Below are 13,216 nucleotides of genomic sequence, written 5' to 3'. Positions count from 1 at the left end.
ATACTGGTTGCAACAGTAAATTCATTTTCTGACACACAAATCTAGGTCAGGTTGAAGAACACTGTCCTACTGGACAGAATGCCTGGGTGCCACTAATTATTATTCTCCTGATTATCAGAGCCACCTTGTGTAATGCACCATGTAGGAGGAGGGATGATGTAGAGTCTAGTCAGAATGTGACATTACCCAGCTGGGCAAGAGGAAACCACTCAGTCTGTCCTTCTGGAAATGTAATATTTTCACAGATTATATTTTTCTGTTTTACTTTTTCCCTAGCAGTTAGCAAAGTACATCTAATAACATAAAATTTGTTGCTCAAACTTAACAGAAGGAATGTACTAAGTACAGTTAAATTGTGTTGGCGATAAGAAAAATGTAAAGTTTTTATTTATCTGAGAGGTCAAATGATACCGTGACTATAATTATGACAACAATAGCAGTTATTTTTATTGAATATTTACTCTGTGACAAGTACTTCAATGCATTTGATTCTCACAGCTATTCATGAAGGTAGATATATTACAAATGTGAAAACTGTGTCTTAGGGAAATTTACCAACTTACCCAAAGTTAAGAGAACTAGGAAGAGTTCAAATGTCATGATGTTTGTGCTCTTCACTACTATCCAGAGTCCAGAGTCCATTTTACTGCCACCTTCTAATTATATGTGTCTGAGCCTCATTTTCTTCCCTATGAAATGAAAAAGAATACATGTACTTCACAGGGCCATGATGAAGAATGAGGAGAAAATCTAGTAGATAATTAGAAGAGCTACGTACTAATAGGAAAAACGTAACAAAGAATAGAGATCATAGGATTCGAGGGACTATGAAATCATCTGCCTATACCAAAGTATAAGCTATTTCTCCACAGCATTGCCAGAGGAAGAATGATCAAACTTTTTCTTTTTTGCCAATCTGTGGGGTAAGAAATGGTATATCAGTTCTTGTTTCATTATATGTTGTAAATATTTAATTGATTATTTTTTATAGATTTGTCTGATCCACAGAAACTCTCCCTTGAAATATTTTTGAATTAAAGGTAGTTATTTTTGCTATTTTAAGCATCCACCTGACCAAAAAGGCATTAGAATGGAGTTGCACCTTACTAGAGAATTCTCAGAGCTTCATTTTATTTTGGGTGTAATAAGCCTTACTCAAGAAGATGACAGCTGGGTTTTAGTTGGAATTTCACATTTTAACTTCAGTTATTTCTTCAGTGCCTTTAGAGTTTGGGTTACAGCACCATGTTCATGGTGACAGAAATCTTTTTGTACCTACAGAAAATATGGTTTTTACTTAAAATGAGTCTTTCAGTAGGCAAAATTGTGTGGCATTTACAAAGAAAGAAACCTAGAGCATTCTTTTTGAAGACTCACTTTTAATAAAGGGTGCTGTTTTGACCAGGAGTGTCTTTTGCTTTTCAGAACAACTCTTGGAGTTTATGCACCAGCTGCCTGCATTTGCCAATATGACGATGTCAGTGAGACGAGAGCTCTGTGCTGTGATGGTGTTTGCAGTGGTGGAAAGAGCAGGGACCATTGTGTTAAATGATGGTGAAGAGGTCAGTAAATATTCCTCCCTTTTTAAAAGCTTGTTCGAGGATCTCTCAATTTAACACTTAGACAAAACCCAGTTTTTATATTTTCCTTCTCAGAAACCAGCAGTAATAAGTTTGAATAAAGAATTATGATGTACATATTTTGTCACAGCATTCTAAATCCATTATTTTATTTTTCATTATATATAGTATTTCATACAATATTGATAGTTTTTTTTTATGGTGTTGCAGATTGAATCCAAGGCTTCACACATTAGGCAAATGCTCTACCATTGAGCTATAGCCCCATTAATGTTTCAGTTTTGCAACTTATGATAAATGTAATGCTTTTTATCAGGATAATATGATGTTAGGGCAATGGTGATCATTATATATCATTTACATGTGCTTTGGGGTACAGAGGAAACTCTTTTCCTATGTCACTTTTGAGAAGAATATCCAAACATGTAGATACGTGGTTGTGTATAAATGCTTATTCTGTAAACTTCGTAAAGAGCTAACATCACTTAAGTTATTTGTTCCATCTTTAAGATGGATGATCTACCAAGCATTTTTAGGTACCATTCTAAAACTTTCAGCTGTGACATCGAAATTCTACTTCCTGCTTTTTCTCTGTTTTTATATTTGTTTGTTTGTTTGTTTATTTATTAGCTGGATTCCTGGTCAGTGATTCTCAATGGTTCTGTGGAAGTGACTTATCCAGATGGAAAAGCAGAAATATTATGTATGGGAAATAGTTTTGGTGTCTCTCCTACCATGGACAAGGAATATATGAAAGGAGTGATGAGAACAAAGGTGGATGACTGCCAGGTATAAAATATATCTTTTATTCTTTTTTTAATTTGTTCTTTATAGATATACATGACATTAGGGTATATTTTGACATACATACTTGGAGTATAACTTATTCTAATTAGGATCCCATTCTTGTGATTATACATGATGTGGCATTACATTGGCTGTGTATTCATATATGAACACAAAAGTTATGTTCTATTCATTCTTTTTTTTGATGATTTTTTTTTATTGGTTGTTCAAAACATTACAAAGCTGTATGGCATTATGTAAAAATGTGGATGTGTAACCGATGTGATTCTGCAATCTGTATTTGGGGTAAAAATGGGAATTCATAACCCACTTGAATCTAATGTATGAAATATGATATGTTCTATTCATTCTAGTGTCTTTCTTATTCCCATTCCTCCTCCCTTCCCTTCATTCCCCTTTGTCTAATCCAGTGAACTTTTATCTCTCCCCCCCCCCACACACACTGTGTTTTAGTATCTGCATATCAGAGAGAAAATTTGACCAGCTTATTTCACTTAGCATGATAGTCTCCAGATTTCATCCATTTACTGGCAAAAGTCATTGTATGTTATTCTTAATGGAGAACACTTTTAGGCAGTTTGGTATTTTTCTGCCTATATTAATATGTCATCTTTAAATAAGATTTTAACGTAAAACTATTACTTTTCGTCTTATGCTTCAATAAATTATGAATCTCTCTCGAACTTACTTGAAATGCACAGAACTGTGTTCTGTTTTTTTAAAGGGTATTCTCTAAATATGGCATTTTAAATTTTCCATCAGAAGTTATTAATAATCTATTCATTGATTTGACAATAAAATGCATATTATGAAAAACTCAAAAGTTGATAATTAAAGGTAACACAGTACAGCTATACAATGTTATTATTTAAATTCATACAACAAAGTAATTGATTTCAGAAGAGACATGGAAGTTAATCACAGTATGAATCAGTGGAAAGACTTGCTAGTAAAAAATAATTGCTAATACAAAGAAAATACTGGGTATAGCAGAAGAGAAATGGCATTTGTATTGATAATATATTAATATTTTTTCTTTAAAAGCGTTTAATAATAGGCTAGAGAAATTATGTGAACAAATGTGAAATTTAATTAGATTAATTTAAATGGAAACTTCTATGTTAGTGAGGAATAAATTTAAGATGCTTTTACTCTTAAGTGTTTATAATTTATGTAATGTCTTCTAAAAATTACTCTTTGAAAGAAAACATTTTAATGTAAATAAGGCAAAAAGATTTTATTTGACTTAAGACTAATATTAAGGGCTCGTTATATATATTAGTCTGCATTTTGCTTGACATCTGAATGTAGTTTATTCTGAAAGAACATAATTTTATTTATTTGCTATATGCCCACACCCCCTTTAAAAAAAAATAGATAGAGTCTTGCTAAGTTGCCCAGGCTGATCTTGAACTTAGACTCTTCCTGCCTTCGCCTCCTAAGTTGGAATTACAGGCATGTGCCACTGTGCTTGAGTCATAATTGAATTTTTATTTAGTCAGATCAATGTACAGTAGTGTTATTTATTTAAATTTTAAGCATTTTGCTTAACTAAAATGAAAAAAAAAAACAAAACACATGACTCTAAATAAAATAAGCCTTCCTAGAGAATCAAAATAATTTGCCAGATAATTACTTGAGTAAGCATCATAGAAGGGGAAAAAGAGGCTATGAATTCAAAGTTTTAAATACGTAAAATATGAAAATAATTCTAAATATAGTCACTTCTCAATTATTTAGTATAATAGAGGAAAACATAATGGGTAAATTCCAAATTCTTTATTTAATATGAGAATGTACATTTAGGAAGGATTATATGTGATATTTCAGCTCTGGAATTGTATTCCAAAAAACAATGAAGACAAAGGAGTAAAGACAGTCTAGAAAAGTATTAAAGATTTCTCCATCTTGTTATCTTTTATTAGTTTCTCCCTGAATCCTTTCTTTTCTGTTTGGGATTTCAATAACAGTTGAGTTGGAGTCTGTTTCTTAGAGGCCAAATAGAAGTCATTCCGTTTGTGAGAGGTCAGCAGGTACATCAGTACACCTAGTTGGCTGAACTACTTTCATTAGAAATGGAACCATGGAACCTAAATGATCTTAAGAGGCATATAAATGTTTTAGAGTAATTGGTAAAAATGTTATGTGACTGAATATTACAGAGTATGTACATGTCAGATACCATTAACTGTTTATCTTGGAGTTCTGGGAAAGGAAGAAGAGGTAGGTGTTATGTTAAAGAAGAGAATCTTATCTATTTGTAGAACAAAAAAATTAGTAGGAAATCCAGAGTGATGGCAAAGTAGACCACAACTCAAAACAAAACTCTGATTAAGATATATAGACTCCTGTAACTCCTAATGTGCAGTTCTCAGAAATATGTAGAGGGTCAAAGGTGAAGTTCCTTCTGGAGAAAACTCTTGTCTTCTGCTCTGCTCCACTCCGTGCCACTGTTAAATCAGAGGATTCACAAATCACTCCTGGACATTCACCAACCCACCTGTTCAGCCTGACATTTTATTCCTTAAGAATGCAACAGGGAGTCTGGGGCTATAGCTCAGAGCACTGGCCTAGCTCTGAGGCACTGGGTTTGATCCTGTACCACATAAAAAATAAATTAAATAAAGGCATTCTGAACATCTACAACTACAAAAAAAAAAAAGAATGTAATGGGTGAATTAATTTAGACATTTTAAGTGCTTATTTGAGTTAGGATTTTAAGTTATTTCTGTTAAAATGTCCTGTATCTGTCAAGAAAAAGAAAAAAATAATAATTTTAGCTCTTCCTCTTGGAAACAGTAAGAACTATAAAATGACCTCCATGGTTTCTGTCATTTTACTGACCACATTATAGGAAATCAACAGCTGTTGTCTGTAATGAACAAAAGTGGTGATATGTTTTGCAAGAAAAAGAACTTTGCTTAGGATTGGCCCTAACTATCTAACATTCCAGTGGGGTCCAAAATAAATATCCCATAATGCAACACGTGGTTGAGTTCATGTTAAGCAAAAGAAAGACAGTAATGAGTGGATTAAATTTAATGTTTTTTAGGATCCCCTGATGTGTTCAAACTTGTGTTTTGTTTTGGATGATTCCTTCGAGTTCTCCTCTTCTAGTTGTTTCTCTCTGGTGTCTAGTCCTTTTCCTTTGTTTAGTGTGAAGAACAAAGTTTAGAGCTTTAGACATCCTGTGGTACCTGGTAATTGGTATTGGCTTTTAGCCTTGACCTGTGCGGTGGTTAATTCAGAAAACTGGATGAGGGGCAATGGGGTATTAGAAAAGACAAACAGAGGGCTGGGGCTGTAGTTCAGTGGTAGAAAGAGGTCTTGCCTGGCATGTATGAGGCACTGGGATCAAGGTTCAATCCTCAGCACCACATAAATGTAAACAAATAAAGATATAAAAAAAATACAATAACATTATTTTGAAAAAGAAAATAAAAGACACACACAAAGAGGGAAAAGGCTGGGACCTGGTGGGCATTATGCTCTGGTAGAAATGCAGTGACCAAGAACCAGCTCAGTATGTTTATTATATAGGTTTTATCATCAAAAGGATTTCTTGAGAGAAAGTTGCTTCAAAGCATGTAGAACCAAGATTGAATTATAATGGCCCAGTTATAATTATCAACTTCTACCCTAATTCTCTACCTTTAGGTAGTTGATGCCTTTGGCAGTTGGTGTCTGAACTTTAAGAACCGATGATTCTATGACCAGTACTGAACCTTTGATGTAGGGTGACATCCTATCAACTGGGCAGTCTCTCTTGGCAGTTTCGCACAGAGAGTTCAAAGAAGAAGCATTGCTTTAATCACTGCTCCCAACAGCTTTTATTCCTATACATACCTCCTCCCTTTTCTTTTTCCATTCTCCTTTGTCCCCTTCTTCCCCTCTTCCTCTTCTACCCCTGCCCCTTATTTTTCTCCCTTTTTGCCTTCTCTACTTCCTGCCCTTCACCCTTCAATGGGGAGCAAACACTTGGATACCTAATTTGAACAATTAGGTGTGAATTTCCCTTACAGACAAGAGTTGGAGTTTCAATATATTTAACCTCTTAAGGTAAATCTACATTAGAATCATCTCTAAAGCAATTCACAAATTTTTAACTGTTTTCATACCACTTTAAAATTTACCTGATAATTTCATGTTAGAGCTATACATTTCTTAAATCAAAAATAAGTTGCTAATGAAAAGGGTAAATGTTTTCCATTAAGATTCATTTTTTAGATACTAGTTCTATATGACCATATTAGAAATTCAGTTTTAAGGGTTTTTTTTCCTTTTTTTGGCTGGTATTTCAAATTGTTACATATGAAATGCCAAAATGTCTATCTAGACACTAAGAATTTCAAATCAAATTCATTCTAATTTCCTTAAATCTTTAGTCAAGAAGATTAATTTTAGTACATTCCTCTTCAAAAAGGGTTTTCTTTCATACGTCTATCTACTTATTCATTTTAACTCAGGGGTACATTTCTTTTTTAGAAGATAATGAGAAAATGATGATTTCATTATGTTCTGTAAAACTGAATGTAAGAATGAACCCCTTAAATTTTTTGGAGATAAAACCTTTCTAAATTTCCCATTTAGAAATCGCTTCCCAAATTTGGGGAGCAATTTTGCTGCTGTATGAAAAGAAATAAAGATTTTTTTTTAGATAAGTTACCAAGGGCTTGTAGAAAGTTACCAAAGGCTGTGTATTTTAAAACGTGTACACTAATGGTGAGTGTGATAGAAATGGAGTATTTAAAATTTTTAAATTCAACTATTTATATTTACTTATACATAAAAATCTTGTGTTTTTTGAAGTTTTAACTTTTTACTCCTAAATGCTTAACAGAAAAGTTAGATGATTATCAGCTGACTTAGTGGGAGGAACTTGGGATTATAGTATGCTGTTTGTCTTCTGAACTGCTGTTGTATTCACTAATGGAACTACTGACTGCAGAAAGTGTAGAAAAGTATAATAAATAAAATGAGAGTCCCATGTGATTTACATTGCTCAGAAATATTGTTAATATTTTATATACTTCCCCCCAAGATTTTGAGGTACATGTATAATTTTTTTTTTAAAAATTAGCCAGCATGTAATGATGGAGCATTTCCTCCTCTATACAGTAGGGATGATAGTACTGCCTTCTTCATCATATGATTAGGAGCATAAATCGAGAAACTTCCTGCAAGGCTACCATAATATGGGGATGGTGATGATGTTATTATTATGATTATGTTTAACAATTATTGTGTGTGTGTGTGTGTATGTGTGTGTGTGTGTGTTTGTGTAGTACTAGGGCCTCAAACATGCTAGGTGAGTGCTCTGTCACTGAGCTATGTCCCCAGTCTTTTTTACATATTTTGAGATGGTCTTGCTAAGTTGCCTTCAAACTTGTGATCCTCTTGCTTCAGCCTCCCTTACAGCTGTCATTATAGACATGCACCACGATGCCTGTCTGGTATTACATCTTTTAAAAATTTTCATGTAATATCAACAGTAAGCCAGAGCTCTAAATGTCTTTGAAAATATGATTTTGGATGATTATGTCATATTCTATCTTATATACTATAATTGAACCTTTTCTTTATTTTTTTAAATCTTTTTCATGTTAAAAGAGAAAAAGAAATGTTACATTTTTCCATCCCCAGATGATTTTGCAAATCAGAATAAATCGTTCATACTTTAAAGAACACAGTGATTTTTGTTTTCTGAAGTATTCGATCTTGTTTCCTCTCTGGCCTCCAGTTATGTAATACACAATTTCTATAATTTATTCTTAACTTTATTTAAAACTACTAAGAACTTTAATTGCTTTAAGCCACAAGCTCTGAAATTGTAGTTTACTTTTTAAGAGCAAGGATTACCCTGTATAGAAGTTACAAGGAATAATGATTTGAACTATAACAAATATATGCTTTGTTGTCAGTCATCCTAGATTCCCCACTTCTCCCCTAATGTTTTTTACTGTGAAAGAGGCATGTTAAAAAGAACTCTTTTAAAAAGTTTCATCTTCAGATTTTTTTAATTGTTAGGATTTTTATGTAAAATATATATAAATATTCTAAAATTGAAACTTTTCTTGACCAAGGAAGAAATACATTAAAAGTAGAGAAGTCTGATTAAAGTTCATTACTGCATTAATTTAGAAAGTATAAGAAAGACAGGGAAAAATGTCAGTATTAAATAATTAAAGCACTGAATTATTCGTACAGCTAGGACTTTTGCAAGCACTTTATCATTAACATGTGACTTATGTTTTATTCCAGTTTGTCTGCATAGCCCAGCAAGATTACTGCCGTATCCTCAACCAAGTAGAAAAGAATATGCAAAAAGTTGAAGAGGAAGGAGAGATCGTTATGGTCAAAGAACACCGAGAACTTGATCGAACTGGAACAAGAAAGGGCCACATTGTCATCAAGGTAAGACTGAGAACTGTCCTCTTTCTAATGGAGAGGAAGTTTGGAGTAGTCAAAGATATGGCAACTAAAGATTTGTGGGGGTTTTGTCCTTTTTTTAAATTTTTCCATTTTTAAGCATCATACCTCTTAATGATGGTCATCACTTATAATAAAAAGTCTTTACATATTCTGATTAATAGCAGTTTCTTAATTATCCCTATTACTACCTGCTTGGTTTTATGTTGAAGAGTTGAAATCAAGGTATCATATAAATGTTATTTATTCAGGATAATGATCAAACCTTTTATTTGTTACAGGGCACCTCAGAAAGGTTAACAATGCACTTGGTGGAAGAGCATTCAGTAGTAGATCCAACCTTCATAGAAGACTTCCTGTTGACCTACCGGACTTTTCTTTCTAGTCCAATGGAAGTGGGCAAAAAGTTATTGGAGTGGTTTAATGACCCGAGCCTCAGGGATAAGGTTGGAAATACAGTTTACTTTAGCTCTTAATTATGTAGTACTTTTTAAATATAAGCTTAAAGATACATTTGTCCCACCAGTTAATGTTCAAGTTAATGGAATATGAGAATATAATTTTAAGGAAACAAAAAGATAAGGTGATCCAAATATTAGTTTTTATTATGTATTTTAAAGTTTAGTCCTAGAAATGTTTTTTTTTTTCTTCTTTAAATGCAAAGGCCAAAAAGTTGGTCACCAAGTGTTTATATGTCGAGAATATGTTAAAATATAACCAAACATTGGGATACCATGAGAATCTACATTTTCTAGTCTAGTAGATATTGTAAAAGAAAATTATAATTTTTAAATTAGCACCAGAGCAGCTTTACATTACAGCCATCAATGACTGAAGTCTCCACTAATATAATTCTAAGCAGAACCTCTCCTGCAGCTCTGGAGAGATTTTTCAAGGCCAGATTGAATGATAAACTACATAAACTAGTCTTACGTCCTTTCTTTTACAACTCCGATTCCTTACAGATATTTCTAGGCTTAACACTATATTTGCCTTATCTAGTCTGTGTTTTTACTTTTATTTTTTAGTTTCTGTCTTTTGTATTAACCTGTTTTGGTTTTATTGTATCTATGCTTTTATTTTGACTTATTTAAAATATGTTTTGAAAGTAAGGTTAGATGTTAATTGAATACCTTCACAAATCCACTGTGTCTCCTGGCAAAGCAACATATAGTCTGTATTTAAGGTACACATATATTTTTTTCAGAATATCATTCTTATCTGAATAAAATTCTTTTTGAAAGTTTTATTGTTATTAGTTTATTTTTTTGTTCAGTATCTTTAGGTGAATTGAAAATTAGATATCTTGTTTGAAATTAATCACTAATCTTTAGCACTGAAAACAAGGAAACTTAGTGAAACAAATTTTTTTTTTTAGGTTACACGGGTAGTATTATTGTGGGTGAATAATCACTTCAATGACTTTGAAGGAGATCCTGCAATGACTCGATTTCTAGAAGAATTTGAAAATAATCTGGAAAGAGAGGTAATAGTTGTGGTTGTTATTATTTTTTAAGATTAGCTTTCAGTTCATTTTTCCCTCCTGTCTTGAATTAACACCACTCTTCCTAAACCCTTATAGAAAATGGGCGGACATCTAAGGCTGTTAAATATTGCATGTGCAGCTAAGGCAAAAAGAAGATTGATGACGTTAACAAAACCATCCCGGGAAGCTCCTCTGCCTTTTATCTTATTAGGAGGCTCCGAAAAGGGATTTGGAATCTTTGTTGACAGTGTTGATTCAGGTAGCAAAGCAACTGAAGCAGGATTGAAACGTGGGGATCAGGTATGATATTTCTCAGTCCAGATATAAGGGAGATTTTGGTAATTTTCTTTCAATTTAGTCAGTAATATGCTAATTTTACAATTTCACTTTTAGATACTAGAAGTAAATGGTCAAAACTTTGAAAATATCCAGCTGTCAAAAGCCATGGAAATTCTTAGGAATAACACACATTTATCTATCACTGTGAAAACCAATTTATTTGGTAAGTATTTTTGCAGACTTTCATTTTTCTCCTTTTTTTTTTAAAGTTTAAATCTTAAACAAGAAAGAAATAATTTATATAAGTAATATTTTGAACATAAGCATCAGAGTACTTGTAGTAAAATATATAAATATAGAATTCATTTTATAAGTATATAACTAGATCTAAATCAAAATCTACTGATTTGAGGACCATAAAAATTATTTTTTTAATCTGTATTTATTTGATAAATGTAATTTCCCTTCTGTTGATAAATTCTAAAATACCTATAGATTAAAAGGTTTACTGTTGCTGGGCACCTATATCCCTGCGACTTGGGAGGTTGAGGCCGGAGTATCTTGAGTTCAAAGCCAGCCTCAGCAATTTAGTGTGGCCCTAAGCAACTCAGTATAACCCTTGTCTCTAAGTAAAATATAAAAAAGGACTGGGGATGTGGCCCAGTGGCTAAGTGTTTCTGCATTCTATCCTGGGAACAAGGGAAAATAAAGAAGAATGTTTACTGCTATTCTTAAATTTACTTGGATAGAGCAACATTACAAAGTAGATTCTTGGTACTAGTCACTGGAGTAGTATTTTTCTACAGGATTGTAATAGCTGAAATCTGTATTTGTCTTGTACTCCCAAGTTCTACAATTGCCTTGGCCTTGTCCAGTTTTCTTGTAATTGGCATTTTGTGGTGTTTCTCTTTCTATATATTTTAGTGTTTAAAGAACTTCTAACAAGATTGTCAGAAGAGAAAAGAAATGGTGCCCCCCACCTCCCCAAAATTGGTGATATCAAAAAGGCCAGTCGCTACTCCATTCCAGATCTTGCTGTAGATGTAGAACAGGTGATAGGACTTGAAAAAGTAAATAAAAAAAGTAAAGCCAACACTGTTGGGGGAAGAAACAAGCTAAAGAAGATACTTGACAAGACTCGGATTAGTATCTTGCCTCAGAAACCGTATAAGTAAGTGTCTACAAATTTTTTGTGCATCATTTTATTATCTTAAAAGGATATGCTAAGGTAGTGATGTAATTTTTGCACATTAGTCTAATTTCTCAATGCTTTAGGCTGAGCTATTTTTAGAAGTAATATGAAACAATCATGTTCGTTTTAATCCTATTTTTGCCATTTTCCTACCTCTGATTTTCATTAGAGGTGGTTTAGAATGTTCTTATTTGAACTCCCCCCCCACACACACACACCCATGAACCTTTGAGAAGGGTGTGCTTCCTATCTCCCTTAGGATTTGGAGCTTTGGCCACTGAACCTTTGTTTCTGGCTGTCTCCTCCACAGCATCTACTCTTAAATCAAATCACTTCTTCCGGTTGCCTCTGTTCACCCCTGCCATTCTATTTCCCCTTCACTTCTATTTTCAGTTGTTTAACCATTGCCAAGGCATTAATAACTGAGCACAAACCTCTTCCCAGTTAGCTCTGTAGTCAGAATATCAGGTGTATTCTTGAATTTCCTCTTGGCTCTTTACTTATGTGAGAGGTTCAAGCTAGACAAAGTTGCAGGCGTTCCCAACAATTCTTTTTAGCTTTACTTATTTGCTTATTTCTTTCTTAATTTGGTCCTTGAACCTAGGGATATTTTATAAAACTCAATTACCATCAACCATTTTTTTAATGTTAAGTAACTCAGTATGCTATGTCAATTATTATATATTCCTCAAAGTACAATAATATAAAAGATAATAAATTGAAAAGATGTAGGTTGTTAGTATAGTTCTATAATAACTTAATGGATCTAGAGAAGAGCAATAAATACAGATATTCAGGACTGCAGCAAGCATTTCTTTTTTAAAGAAAATTACATTTCAGATAAAATTTTCATGTACAAGGCGAGATGATCAAAAATTTATTATTGATGGTTTGTATGTCAGACTTGTATTGCCCCCATTGAACTATAATGATCGGGCATTTCTAAAGAAAACTTCTATGGTAAAGTTATAAGGATAAACAGCAAGTGTGATGGTTTTATTTATAGACTTGACTAAGTTACTAAGAATGAATTAGGACAACTGGTACAGAGAATAGGAATCAACTTTTAAAGTGGCCCCTCTCGGTAAAAAAATAAACTAAGTACAGAATTATTAGGAGCATAATAATAAAAAAAGATCTTAGAGTCATATTTGACCATGCGTTAAATATGAACCCCTTAAAAAATATATCAAACAGAAGTCAGCGTGACCCTGGCAAGTATTAATAGAAATGTGACATGTTAGAACTGGGATGTAATACATCCACAGCACAGGATCTTGGCAAGAATACAGTATGAGAATACTCTACATAATTTTGTTCTCTGTGTACTTGGAAAGACATTCAAAAGCTAGTCAAGGAAAAAGAGAAGTGACGATAATTAGATGTGTTGGCTTTAAAACACTGAACAACATCTTAAGTAAATATGTGGTTTGTTTAAATACT

The 13,216-nt window shown here is 33.0% G+C and overlaps 1 protein-coding gene across 13 annotated transcripts in view; it reads left to right on the top strand.

The window, feature by feature from the left end:
• Rapgef2 (Rap guanine nucleotide exchange factor 2) overlaps positions 1-13,216 on the top strand; it is a 251,730-nt gene that overhangs the window by 211,370 nt on the left and 27,144 nt on the right. For all 13 annotated transcript variants that reach the window (XM_078021950.1, XM_078021946.1, XM_078021947.1 and 10 more), the window contains 8 exons: positions 1,426-1,562; positions 2,211-2,369; positions 8,649-8,801; positions 9,098-9,262; positions 10,195-10,302; positions 10,399-10,602; positions 10,696-10,804; positions 11,506-11,752. In XM_078021950.1, coding sequence (XP_077878076.1) covers positions 1,426-1,562; positions 2,211-2,369; positions 8,649-8,801; positions 9,098-9,262; positions 10,195-10,302; positions 10,399-10,602; positions 10,696-10,804; positions 11,506-11,752 — 1,282 coding nt within the window. The remainder of the gene's footprint in view (positions 1-1,425; positions 1,563-2,210; positions 2,370-8,648; positions 8,802-9,097; positions 9,263-10,194; positions 10,303-10,398; positions 10,603-10,695; positions 10,805-11,505; positions 11,753-13,216) is intronic.

The sequence above is a fragment of the Ictidomys tridecemlineatus genome, chromosome 9 (genome assembly GCF_052094955.1).
Source record: "Ictidomys tridecemlineatus isolate mIctTri1 chromosome 9, mIctTri1.hap1, whole genome shotgun sequence".
In the NCBI taxonomy this organism is placed as follows: domain Eukaryota; kingdom Metazoa; phylum Chordata; class Mammalia; order Rodentia; family Sciuridae; genus Ictidomys; species Ictidomys tridecemlineatus.
The sequence above is the reverse complement of the archived record's forward strand: the minus strand, read 5'-3'. Positions and strand labels throughout refer to the sequence as shown.